Source organism: Saccopteryx bilineata, chromosome 5, assembly GCF_036850765.1.
Source record: "Saccopteryx bilineata isolate mSacBil1 chromosome 5, mSacBil1_pri_phased_curated, whole genome shotgun sequence".
NCBI classification, from domain to species: Eukaryota; Metazoa; Chordata; class Mammalia; order Chiroptera; family Emballonuridae; genus Saccopteryx; species Saccopteryx bilineata.
Window position 1 is genome coordinate 97,461,306 of NC_089494.1, and position 13,578 is coordinate 97,474,883.

Below are 13,578 nucleotides of genomic sequence, written 5' to 3' on the forward strand. Positions count from 1 at the left end.
AGGATACTTTTAACAGTATCTTTAGACCCATTTTCTCTAGCTATAGAGGGAAAACGGGCCATGGCTTTCCATTGGAGTAATCCCAGCACCAAGCACTGTGTTTTTCAAATAACAAGCATACAGTAAATATATGAAAACAGAAGGGAGAGAGGCAAGAAAGGAACTTTGGCCTTCTTTCATTGCCTACTTATATCATTGTTTTCTTACTGCGGGCTATATCTGCTTCTCATTCAGAAGTAAACTAATCCAAAGCAAAAAGGTTTTAGCCAGAAACTTTGTGTGTGTTTGTGCATCTGTTTCCTAGACCAAGGACACTAATAAACATTTTTTGGATACAAGTTCATTACATAAAACATAAATTTGGTAATCTACTTTAAAAATGATCTAATTACAGTACTATCACATAAGTGGGCTGCCCTGAATATAATCAAATCTCAGTGTTAGTATGTATTGCCATATACAGTATATATAACTGGATAAAGGTGGAGTGAATATGACATACTTGGCTGTGTTTTGATTATATGTTCTTTCTTCTTTCTATTTACACCTTTAACCCCAGACTACAGCACAATAGGAAAAGTTTTTATAAAGCCCAAGAAACTAGTTGCCACACGCCTGCTTGTTAAACTGTCAGGAATATATAAATATATGCTTCCTTTTTTTATATTCCAATATTTTTTATAGATGTAAAGTTGGAATTTAAAGAGTTCAAGGTTTCTATTCCCAGCCAAGTCAGCAATTGGATGTCCTCCCAAGCAAGAAAATAAAAATACTCTATTTTTATTTTCCAAAACTTACAACTAATTGATATATATTTTATATTTGTAAAAAAAGACCTATATCTAATACACATAAAAATTAGATGCATATATTTAAGTGCAGTGACTGATACTATGAATACAGACATACAACAGAATAGCAGGCAAATCATATCTTTAAAGTAGAAGAAATCTCAGATGAATGAAGAGAAACAAAAACTAGAATTTGCTTTGGCTTTTAGGTAGGAAGATATAAGGAGAGGGAAGTATTTCATAGACTTCTCATTTTGAAGATGCATACTTTAATCATTTTACTTTCATTTTAAATAAAATTCTAGAGAGTTTAATTTTTATAACTTACCTAACCTAGCTACATGAATAAAAATATAAAAAATGTCCTATAGGGGGCACTCGAGTACTATGAATTGAAGCACCTGCATTTCTAGTCAGATTTTGTTTAGATGGAAAGGGGTAAAACCCTTGGGCACATTTTCATATTAACTTTTATATTAAGACAAAAACTGAGTAAAATAAACGAAAATACTCTTTGTCATGCTTCTTCTATTCCCCAATGAAAGTCAAAGGAATATTAAAACATGCGATTAAATGGCATTCTGAGCCTTATCATTCTAAAAGCATAAAGGTCTGATAGTGTAGACAGCTGAGTTGGTCTGCATTTTCAAAATTCCAGACAAGGTTTCTTCTACATTATAGTTCAGATGCCAGACACAATTATCATCCTCTTCTGGAGACATTAGTTTTATAACAGTAAAAAGCAGAGTCATATGTCTCATTCTTTCTGGGATTTCAAGCAGAATAATATGAAAAATGATTTAAATTACTTTTGAAATCATATTCCTAAGGAGAATGTCGTCAAGCACTAGCAAAGAGAAGTAACAAATGATGGTGATTTTGTTTTGGGGGGTGAGAACAGAGGAAGATGAGGACAAAACTAAAATCTACTCCAGTATCTGTGTGCCAAATATTTCATTTGAATGACATTTTGGTAACTAAGACTTGATTTTAACCAAAACCTAAATGGCAATAAATCTGTGTGGGCACCAACTGAAGTAAAATAAACAAAAAATAAATAAATGATGGCAGAGGGGAGAGTGTTCCATTTATGCTTTGAAACTGTAGGTTTTAAAAAGGTGTTTTTATTTTAATATGGTCAGTATCATGGCAGTTTAAAAATTAACCTCTGAAAACTCTCAGGATAGTGCTATGAATCCATTAGGCACATTAAATACTAATTGCCCTCTCTGGATTTCCCATTGACACGCTTCACATGCACAAACGTGCGTTTTACTTCTGTTCTTTCTCACACAAGCGAGCTTAATGCGTGCTTTTGACTTCAAAACTGACATGAATGTGTGCTAAGCACTGGTTGTCATTACCTTGTTCACCACTGTCACAGTCCCAAATATCAAATCCCTTTTACTACCATTTGTTGTACATAACTTGAAACACATGGATGCAGGTATGATTGAGTCCTATAGCCTGTTTGCATTAGAAAACAAGAGAGCAACCCTACCTCCCACATGAGTAAAACTCCATAAATATTTATTTTCATAAAATTGTGTTACATGCAACTTTTAACAATGATTTGAGAAGAACCCCAAGTCCTTAATGTACTTTGAAAACATGAAACTTTAAAAAAAGATATTTTATGACTAAAGTTTCTTAAATTTTAGTTATAATGGCCAAAGAGATTGGATTTTCTGCAACTGTCTTGAGCAGAAATATTCAACCCCAATGCCAAATAATTATATTTACTAGTCCCTGTGTTCTCATTTTGATTTGGAAACTGTGGCTGCCATAAATCTAAAGTGTGTGGAGAAGAAGAGGCAGGGGGAATCGGCTTCAGAGCTGCAGAGCCAGCCTGACAGTTGTCTCTGTACCATCACTGAGTGTAACTGGCTTGCACTTGCCAACTTCAGTTTGGAGCATGATTGGTTCTAGAAACTTCTAAGCCAAATTCAGTCCTGGTAATAATTTGCCTTTAATATTGTATGTTTTATTTTTTATGAACCACAAAATATGCTCCTTTTTCTGAGCAGTTTTCAGTGGTGAAATGGCCAAATTGATTCATCTTTTGGATAAAATGTAAAGATTAATATCAATAATTCTTTGACTAATCTTGTATATTTTCTGAATGTGGATATATATATATATATATATATATAGCACCATGAGTATATATTTTCTTTTTCAAAGAAATTGTAATAGAGCTTTTAGGAAAAGTCCAGTAAAAAATATATAAATTTTTGTCATTTTTATTCACTTCCTTTTGGTGAAAAAAATAACAGGGCATTAAAATTTATTAAATTGAGTCATAGCTACATAAAAGTATAAAATTAATACTTCTTTTAAAAATAAATGCATTTAATCACAAAGAAAGGCTGAATAACCAAAAATGGTCTTGGTCATCCTATGTATAGGCATAGCTATTCATTCTCTTCTACCTCTTCTATTGTATACTTCTAAGTAACTTTGTCCTAATACTTTTTGTTGTTGTTGTTATGTGTTAAGATTTGCAGAACAATATGTTTACAATGCAGAATGTAGCAATGGTAATCATTAAAGCACTTAGTGTTCTTCAACTACAATTTAACTTTGCTTATTGTATTCAAGCATAAAATCACACATTTTCACAAAGCTCGATAAGTATATCTAGGTCTAAAGGTCACAGTTTTTCTTCCCACACAAAAAGGCTTGACACAAAATTAGGGCATTCTGTTTTAGACCAGAAAGCTTCTTTTTGTATTTGAGTTTTTATTGTGATTAGAAAGTATAATTTCTAAAGCAGAACACATTTTTAGAGGTGAAGAGACATTTCCTATGAGACATTTTCCTAGTTAAAAAAATAAATGATGTTTTAGAAAAGTTAGTCCTGTAAGTTTTCTTTAAAACAAACTTTTTTTAAAATGCAAAAACTCAACCCTAAGTGCCTTCCACTTACTACACACCTATTTAGTTCTACTCTGTGACGGGTACTGCGCCCAAATGGAGATGCTGACAGCCTCTGGAGAGCTGTTCTCAGAATTACACACACTTTAAAGAAAGGTTTGTTTTTCTCTTCTTTAATTTTTTTGCTCATCTTCACTGTCCCTTTATGAGGGACATTTTTGATAAAGAACTAAAAACAAATAGATAATTACTTTCTCTATACCTCACTATCCAAAGCAAAAAAACCACAATTATCCCAGAGTAAAAAACAAACTAAACTAAACTTAGACAGGCTACTGTAGCTCCAAAGTATGCTTTATATTTTAACAGTGATTAATTTTATGAAAATATATGTAAAATACTATTAATATAATTCTGTTATCTCATCTTCTCAGGTCTCTGTCAATTGTTTGTGCCTACTTCTATCTTTGTCATGATATGATTATACTATCCCATTTACTTCAGATACAGGGATATGTTACGTAGCAGAAGGCCCAGAGAAGTGGAAAGCCATTAGCCATCAGTATGACAAAGTGAGTCTTGGTACCTTGGGAAAGCCCATGCAAAAAGATCATGTTGGGGGGGGGGGCTAAAGATTGTCAAATGTGCCTGACTAGGTGGTGGTGCAGTGGATAGAGCATTGGCTTGGGATGCTGAAGACCCAGATTTGAAACCCCAAAACTTAAAGAAGGGGTCACTGGCTTGAGCTTCGGACTAAAGACATACCCCATAGTCACTGGCTTGAGCCCAAAGGACTTTTGTTTGAAGCCCAAGGTCGCTGGCTTGGGCAAGGGGTCATTGACTCAGCTGGAGCCCCCAGTTAAGCCACATACAGGGCATCAATCAGCAATCAGTGAACAACTAAAGTGCCACAACTATGAGTGGATACTTCTCATCTCTCTCCCTTCCTGTCTTTCTCTCTCTCTCTCAAAAAAAAGATTGTCACATGTTAGTACACTAAAAGGAAAATTCAGAAAAATATCTTTTTGATATAAAGTAAAAAATGATTAAACAAATTTGCTAAAACACTTGAAAATATTCTTCAAAATATAACAATAAATATAAATAAATGAATAAAAGTTGAATAAAACTTTGTCAATGTCCCTTTTTGTTCTCTGACTCTATGGAAATCTACAACACAAAAGATTAAAACAAAAGATTAGTCTGTAAGTTATCACTAACAATATTCTTAATTGTTCTGAATTCTGAATATTCTATATTTTATACCAAGTTCTAGATTAAAGGAAGTATGATATGCAGGTTGATTAAAGGCTAGTACAAACCTCAAGATATTTAAATCTATGTTTTGTGACTTCTATTCAGAATCTAATTCTAAGAAGGCTCAGGTTTCTTCATAAAAGTTTATCTGTAAAAAGATCTTCCAACAAAAATGCAGTCTTGATTTTATTTTGTGGTCACAGCAGTGGCCTTTATGTGTTACACCTGAGGTTTACAGAAAGCACGGTCACCACAAAACCCTGGGAAGGCAGCCCATTAGCACAGAAATGATGTTTGATTTCAATTGTAAGCTTTGCTAGTGCAAGGACTGTGTCTATTTTCTTCATAGTCATTTGCATTGTGCTGAGAGCAGTGGCTTTTACATAATAAATAGCTCTTAAGTGAATGAACAAAATTCAAAATCCCTGGGCTACTCCTCCTCTGAGCTATGAAAAATCCAAGGACTATCAATGAAGCTCACTACGTAATATAAGAATCAGAAAATTTTATTCAAGGACTGTCTCTGACACAAAGTGTGTAACCTCAGAGTAGTCAGCTTTCTTGTCTTTGTTTTTCTGTCTGTAAAATGTGGTAAATTGGAACAGATGAGTTGAATGTTCCTTCCAGCTACAAGTTTCTAATTAAAATTAAGGAGCAGACAGATGATGACCAAAAGGACAAAGAGCAATATTAGCAGCTAGAAAAAGGACTCAAGGGCATATACAGACAAAATGCTACTGGCCATGGACCACTAAGAAACAAACCCCAGCGTGGAACAATAACTCTATTCTAACAGCTGGAGATGGGTTTAGGAGATTTTCTTGACCACAAGTATATCAAGGTCAAAAAGCACCCACAGCAACAAGCATTATAATCAGTAACTGATTTGAAACTCAAGGGCTATTTCCACACAAGTAAAATGACAGGATTTGACTGGTTTTTGGCATTTCTGTATTTACAACCCCCAACACTCAAAGGAATTGCATTATTACTGATTGTGCCTTCTGAAGACATATTCAAAAAGCAAAATAGGATTTGTCTCCTGAGACTATACTATTATTATGAAAGTAATTGTTGCCTGATAAGTTTGTCTAAATCAGTCAAGACTCCTTTCCTTCCTTCCTTTTCTACTGTGAGTTTATCAAAGTCAGAGGAAATGTAAACAATCAAATCAGCATTGAGTTTTTATCTATCCTTTGAAAGTTATAATTGACTATCAGTTGTGTTTTTCACTGTAATATGTATTCCTAAAGTACTTACAAATATTGACAGTACATACGTTGAGATTCATATAAGGAGGATAACTTAATTTGTTTAAAAATCATTTTACTTTTCAGGCTTAATTAGGTAATTGCATCACTCTTCATTTTCTTTTCTTCACAAATGGTGGGAATTAAAGTTGCACCATAACAATATTTACCTAAACTAAATCTCCAAATACCTATTGAGACAGCATGCTTTTGGAGGAAAGAAGTGAAAAATTGCCTTGAAATCCTGCAAGTTGATAAATGAATCGATTTTTTTTTTCTTAGCAGCTTTGTTCAGAGTAACTTCGTTTCAATTTTAAAGCACTAATAATGTTTCTTTAACAATTCTCAATCTCCACCCTCACCCTCTTCTTTCTTGTCTTGTGTCTGTGGCTGCCTGGCAACTTTTCTGTAAGGAAAGGCCGGGTAAGATCTCTAGCAACCCTTGGAATGACAGATGCAGGAACTCCCAGCAACCGGGCTTTCAGGCCAACTCTCCTTGACCACATCACTTTTAGGAGATACACTATGAGTCTTGGTTTGTTGAGACACAGGCCCTCCTTCGAACATGACTTTCAGGTGTGTAGTGTTACTATGTATGGTAAGAAAAGACAAAAAAGAAAAAAAGCAACAGCACAAGAAAGTAAATAATAAAATCTGATGTTTGATCACATGTACATAAAATGTGGCTTTAATTGGGAAATATAAGATTACCTCTGGCTAATAATTAGTATTCACATGTTGTTTTAGACCAGAAAGTAAGAATGATTGGTTCTACATTGTTTAATTTATCCCAGTGAGAGATTTCATAACATTCTATAGTTTGATGAATTAATTTATTTAACTTGTCAATGCTAATAACCCTGATTAGAAGGAAGAAATCATAATGGGCCATAGGAACTAACAGAATTTGACTCTAGCAATTCTCTCTTCACTATTAAGCCACTTTATTTTCTTTTTAATTACAACATATATAATGGAAAATAGGAGTATTTCATAGAAAATTATACTTATGCTTTTCCTTTTATTTATAATCCATTATAACTGATGATCAGTCAAAACCTAGAAATAAATTATTTAATTTTAAAACTCAAATTTGGCCCATACCTTTACCAATTTCATTTATACTCATAAAAAACTATTTCTTTTGACAAACTACTCATTTTCAAGGGCTTTTTGGAAGAAAAACCACCTTATACAAATGACTTGATGTGGGACAATTTTTTTTTTTTTTTCATTTTTCTGAAGCTGGAAACAGGGAGAGACAGTCTGACAGACTCCCGCATGCGCCCCACCGGGATCCACCAGGCACGCCCACCAGGGGCGACGCTCTGCCCACCAGGGGGCGATGCTCTGTCCATCCTGGGCGTTGCCATGTTGCGACCAGAGCCACTCTAGCGCCTGAGGCAGAGGCCACAGAGCCATCCCCAGCGCCCGGGCCATCTTTGCTCCAATGGAGCCTTGGCTGCGGGAGGGGAAGAGAGAGACAGAGAGGAAAGCGTGGCGGAGGGGTGGAGAAGCAAATGGGCGCCTCTCCTGTGTGCCCTGGCAGGGAATCAAACCCGGGTCCTCCGCACGCTAGGCCGACGTTCTACCGCTGAGCCAACCGGCCAGGGCGGTGTGGGACAATTTTATCCAATTGTATTTTAACACTGGCTTTATTTTGCTTTTGGAGCAAATATGTATCTATGAAGTTTAATATTTAATCTGTTTATTATGTATTATTATGCCTTTGTGTATGAACCAATATCCTTATTATAATTTTTGTCTTAAAAACCTGCTTGACATGCATTTAGATGCATATTTTATATCCAATTAACCACTGATTCATAACTAAGCATCCATCCATTCTTCCAATAAATTGCTGTTGACAGTTTTTAAACTCTTTAGGTCTTTGTTAATAACATCTATTCACATTCTTAAATAAATCCTAAATTATACTTGGTAGATAAAGCTGGGAATCATTCATAAGTGGTTTTCAATATAAATTCTCATTCATTTGTAAGCTTCTGCAATTGCTACCACTATTTTATACCATCACTTTCAGTCATGCGTCATCCACATAGGTGGTTTGATTGGTAATTACTAAAAAGACATTTTTTTTTGTTTGTATTTTTCTGAAGTTGGAAACAGGGAGGCAGTCAGACAGACTCCCGCATGTGCCCGACCGGGATCCACCCGGCATGCCCACCAGGGGGCGATGCTCTGCCCATCTGGGGCATTGCTCTGTTACGACCAGAACCATTCTAGTGCCTGAGGCAGAGGCCATGGAGCCATCCTCAGCACCCGGGCCAACGTTGCTCCAATGGAGCCTTGGCTGGGGAAGGGGAAGAGAGAGACAGAGAGGAAGGAGAGGGGGAGGGGTGAAGAAGCAGATAGGTGCTTCTCCTGTGTGCCCTGGCCGGGAATCGAACCCGGAACTCCTGCACGCCAGGCCAACGCTCTACCACTGAGCCAATCGGCCAGGGCCAAAAGACATTTTATTTTGCTTTATTATTCTGATCACTAAGTGTGGACAAATACATCCTTGATATTCTTTCATTCAGGGTAGTTACAAAGTCAACCAGATAATCTAAAAAAAAAATCATATGGTTTTTATTCTGCCTAATTTACTCAAAGTAGAGGCACAACATATTAAGTAAGGAAGGCAGTATATTTAGAAAATACATTAGAATGAAAAAAACCTACTGGGTATTTACTTCTCTGATTTCTTTCCTAGCTTTTCCTTTTTATGACATTGGAATTTAGGACTGGTACATATACTACAAAAGTTAATGAGTCACTGATTTTCAATTATAGTACATTGGAGCTGGTAAGGGTCTTTGCTTGGTTGAACTTTTCCTGACTGCTTTTCTCTATCTTGCAAATTTTGAGTTTGGAGGAGTGTAAATGGCGGTAACAGTATAAAAGAAGAATCTGGATGTCCTTAGCATGGTTTGTGAGCACTCCTTATTTTACTGCCAAGACTTAAGTGGCTATGGATTACCTACTAGTTGTCCTCCTAGTTGACTCACTGGGATCATGTCAGAAAGACATCTACCTACTCTGACCTGATGAAAGGATAAGTATTTCATAGAAGGCAGAGGTCTGTGGATTGTTGAGAAATAAACATTTATTACTTTGAAAATCGTTCAAAATTTACTCTTCCTCTTCACTCCCTCATATCTTTGACCTCTGCCACTCATTCCAAAGTGTGTGAATTTTTAGTATGAAGTAAAATAGGAAAAATCTTTGTTTCCTATATGTTATATTTTAGTAAAATAATAAAAAATGAATGTTAAATGATATATATGACAACTTTAGAATATAAAAACATATCCTTTTAAATGTGGAATGAGTCATCTTTCAGATATTAAATAATTTGATTTACAAGAGAATAAGCTTAAAAATTTTAAATGTAAAAAAGTGACATAAAACACACTTTCTAATTATAACTATGAAAAGGAGAATTTCATATATCCTTAGCAACGTCCCTCAGAATCACCTCTGTGTTCTTTGAACCAGTCTAATTTTAATGGCATCTAAGGAGCATCCGAAGGTACTTCTGGATAATTTTATTTATAAACAGTTAGTTCAGAGTGCTAGCATTCATCTATAAAACTTTCATTCGGTACACTGAATAAAGTATTTAACATATCTTCCCTTTACTTTTCAATCTTCTTGTTGCTTAGTTTTGTTCTTTTCTTATAATTTTCCTTTACACACAGCTCAGGTAGTAAAATATTAAATAAAAAAACATTTTTCCAACCTGTTTTCAGGCAAGAATTATTGATGTTACAAGGGAAATAGTAAGATTTCAACTCCTAAAATTCCAGAGTTTTAACTCTTTCGACATTTTTGAATGGCTAACTAAAATTTTAGGTACTTGGGTGATCATATTTAAAAACTTAAATGGTCATATAAATAACTTTATATATATTTTTAAATCCACTGATCCAATCTGGTGCCTCAAATGGTGTGGGAAAGTTTTTAACCACTGCTGTACTATTTGGGAAAATAAAATAATCTTCAAAACATGTTGAAAATGGTTCAAGGTACCCTTTTAAAGAGAGAAAACTACCGCAAAACAAACTGCCAATTTCTTGCTCTGTGGTTCTTTGCTGAGGGACCTTTTTCATTCACCTTTCCTTCTTATGCAATGGATAATGACTTTGGGGGTTGTTTTGCTCTTTTTTTTCTTCTTCTTCTTCTTTATGCTGAGTCACTAAATTTTGCATCTGAGTCCCCCGGTGCTACTCAGCACAAAAGTTAAAATTGCAATTCAGAAAGCGTGGCATCTGTGTGTGTAGCGCGGAAACCATTTCCCTGAGAGAAGCTCAGTTACTTGGCTGGTTCCTCCTTCCCGGGAAGGAAGCTTCCAGGGAGCGAAGGGATCAAAACTGCTTGGGCGAGGAAGCAGCATCCAGCCCTTTGGCTGATAATTTCCAGCTGGCTGTTAAACGCGGAGCTCATTGGGCGCCTGGCTGGCTCAGCCCAATGCAGAAATCGCCCCCTTCTCTAAAGACCCGAATCCCTCCAGAACCAGCTTGGAGTTACTTTCCTTTCAAGGAGAACGACATAATTGTGATTTGTGGCGCTCTCAGTTCGCGGTGATATTTTCCTGTTGTGTTAAATGCCTCTTACTAAGTGATAGACGTGATTTATGTGGACGACGAAGGGGTGTGGGGTGGGCTCGGTGGTTCATCAGCGAACTCCGCTCCGCCGGCGCCTCTCGCTGCCCCTCTGCGTGCTGTGAGATCACACGAACCCGGCGTTGGAAAGTCAGGACACACGCGGACCGGCTCGCTCGCGCTCACACGCGCTCTCCCACCGCGCGCATCCGCGCACCTTCCACGTCCCGCTCCGGGCAGGAGGCGGCGGACTGGCTGCGCTCGCCGCGCTGAAGAAATTTCCAGTGACATTTGTAAATGACGCCGCTCGGTTCCGGGCCGGGAGCCGCCGCCGCCGCGGGGCCGAGGGCGCCGCCGAGCCGTCTGCAGCGAAGGCTTCCTCGCCCGGCGCCCACGATGTCCCGGCTCCTCCTCGCCTTCCTCACTCTCCCGGGATTGCTGCCCGTCGCCCAGGTGCGGACGGCGGGGGCCGGCCGAGGTAAGGAGACCCCCTCCCCACGCCTCCCCCTCCTCGGCTCTCCTGCCGGAGGATGCTCGCAGACAAGTGACTGTGAAACTTGTCCTGGCCCCGCTTCCCGGGTCGGTGGCCCCTGCGCGCTGGCTTCGCGGGGGATGAGGGCTGCGCTGGGCTCTCCGGACCCGGCGCCCGGTCCTCCGCGCACCCACCGCTTTCCCTCTGACCGTGTGCGGGTCCTGCTCTGCCCCCGACCCCCGGAGCTTTCGGACTTGGCAGCGCGCGTCTAGCCCGCGCATCCCAAGCGCTGTAGATGTTGAAATAAGAAATTGTTTTCCCAAGACTTCCCTTCGCGCGGATTCTAGGGCTTCGAGCTCGAGCTTACGAGGGCTCCAGGTTCTCGGCGTTAAGGGCGTGCTCCCTCAGTTTAGCTCCTGGGTTCGCCTCCTTACCTGCTGCACCAGGGTCGGTGGAGGGGCGAAAGCGCCCTTTGGTTTTCGGAGCCCGTTCCTAGGGCGGACTCGGACGCGATTCGTGTCAGCAGCCGAGAGGCTTAGGCGCTTTTAAATGCAGGCGCCTGCTTGAACTTGACTTTGTTGTTTGGTTATTTATTCCGAAGGTTTGTGACACAGCTCATGGTACCTGGAGATGCTAACCATCCCTGACATTGTGCCCTTTCTTTTTCTCCAAATAATAACAATAGCTGGTGAATGATAGAAGTTTAAACGGGAATGTGTCAAGGGAGCCGAGGAGGGAGGAGGTGGGGATTAGAATAACACTGGATTCTGTAAACTTTTGATCTGGAAATACAGGAATCCTTGTGCAAGTTTGCTGCTAATGTTTGAGAACAGTTGCACGGGTGAAAAAAAGAAATGGTGAACAAATATCTGGGAAGCTGACACTGGAATAGTTAACTGCTTAAAGTAAAATCAGTATCGTAGATTTCGCTTTATTTTTTATCACAAGTTCATCTTGACTGCTATGTTTCAGCTGTTTTGGCGTGGGGGGGGGGTGTTGTTAATTACCAAACCGAGAAGTAAGGAAAATAGGAATGATCCCTAGATCCCAATGCCAAACAAATGGGCAAAATGTTGCCTTGGGAGATTTAGCGACTGTGTTTATATGAAATGGATTAATAATTGACCAAAAATTATTGCTTCATTATAGGAAAATATAATAAATTGTATGTAGGTAACTAGATTATAGTCTTTATAATGTACCCACACAGGTTATTTCCCTTACTAGTAGTGAAACTAATATGAGTTCCTTAAGGAAGTCTGACGTGTATTGAGAGATACACTATTTTAAACATATCATTACCACCTAACAATATAGCTTCTGAACTTGCCTTAACTTGCCGTGAAGTTGGTGTGGCATAGTTGAAAACTATATTGATAGAATGGAAGCACATAGAATTAACTTGAAATGATGATGTTGTTTTGATGTGGAACAATCAGCTCTCAACCTTTCTTCATAAGAACCTTTGAAGTTGTAGGAAAGCAGGTGGACAGAATGAAGCTTCTCAGCCCTGTGTGCTAGCAAAATAATGCACTGACACTACTGCCGTTGGGCTCTTTCTGATTCTGACTGAGTCCCCAGTCGTCAGAAATGGACCTCATCTAGAGCTAAGTCCTCAGTGCCTGTGAATGGTTTAGGAGGGAGAGAGCCATTGCTACAATGATTGGAATGAATACCTGAAGAGAATTTTAAATGTAATAAAAAGTTGAACATATAGTCCTCCAACCTTCTTCTGAGATAGGAAACTAAATAACTCAAAGGATTGCAATTTAGTGCCAATTTAGTTCAATGAGGGAGAGGGAGTTGCTTATGTACAACTTGTACATAAGCAGTCACATGAAAAGGACTGTTACTTTTTTCTTTGGACTGAAATGGTGTCATATTGTATCATCATTTCAGCGTAAGAAGTGCTACATCAGATAACGCAAGCAAAAATAGTTGTAGACCAGAGTTTACCACTCATATATATTAAGCACAACTTTCAAAACTGTTAGGAAAGTGCTATAATTGTTACAGTTAGTTATCAAAAATGAAAAAGATGGGTCCTCTTTGGACAAAAGGGTAAAATAAATTGAGAGAAATTTTGTTGAAAGTTGGAAAAGAAATCCCTGCTGCATTATGACAAACTTTCTCATGAGATGTTGAAACAGAAGATACAGGAATATAAATTCAAGAAAAAGGTTCATGAGATGTAGCTTGTGCACAGGTTTATGTCAGTTGTCCTTGAAGAATAAAACAGCACGTGAATTACACAGGTGTGCTTTCTAGTGCAAGAGCTAGAACTTCATGCCAGAAAATGAGAAATCACTCTCAGGTTCTCCAGA

General features: G+C 38.2%; 1 protein-coding gene across 1 annotated transcript in view; it reads left to right on the plus strand.

Moving 5' to 3' along the window:
- Window positions 1-10,842: 10,842 nt before the first annotated feature.
- The window catches only part of LRP1B (LDL receptor related protein 1B), a 2,131,860-nt gene continuing 2,129,124 nt past the window's right edge, over window positions 10,843-13,578 (plus strand). The window contains exon 1 of the mRNA XM_066281034.1: window positions 10,843-11,260. Within this exon, the coding sequence (XP_066137131.1) occupies window positions 11,080-11,260 (181 nt within the window). The 5' untranslated portion in view covers window positions 10,843-11,079. The remainder of the gene's footprint in view (window positions 11,261-13,578) is intronic.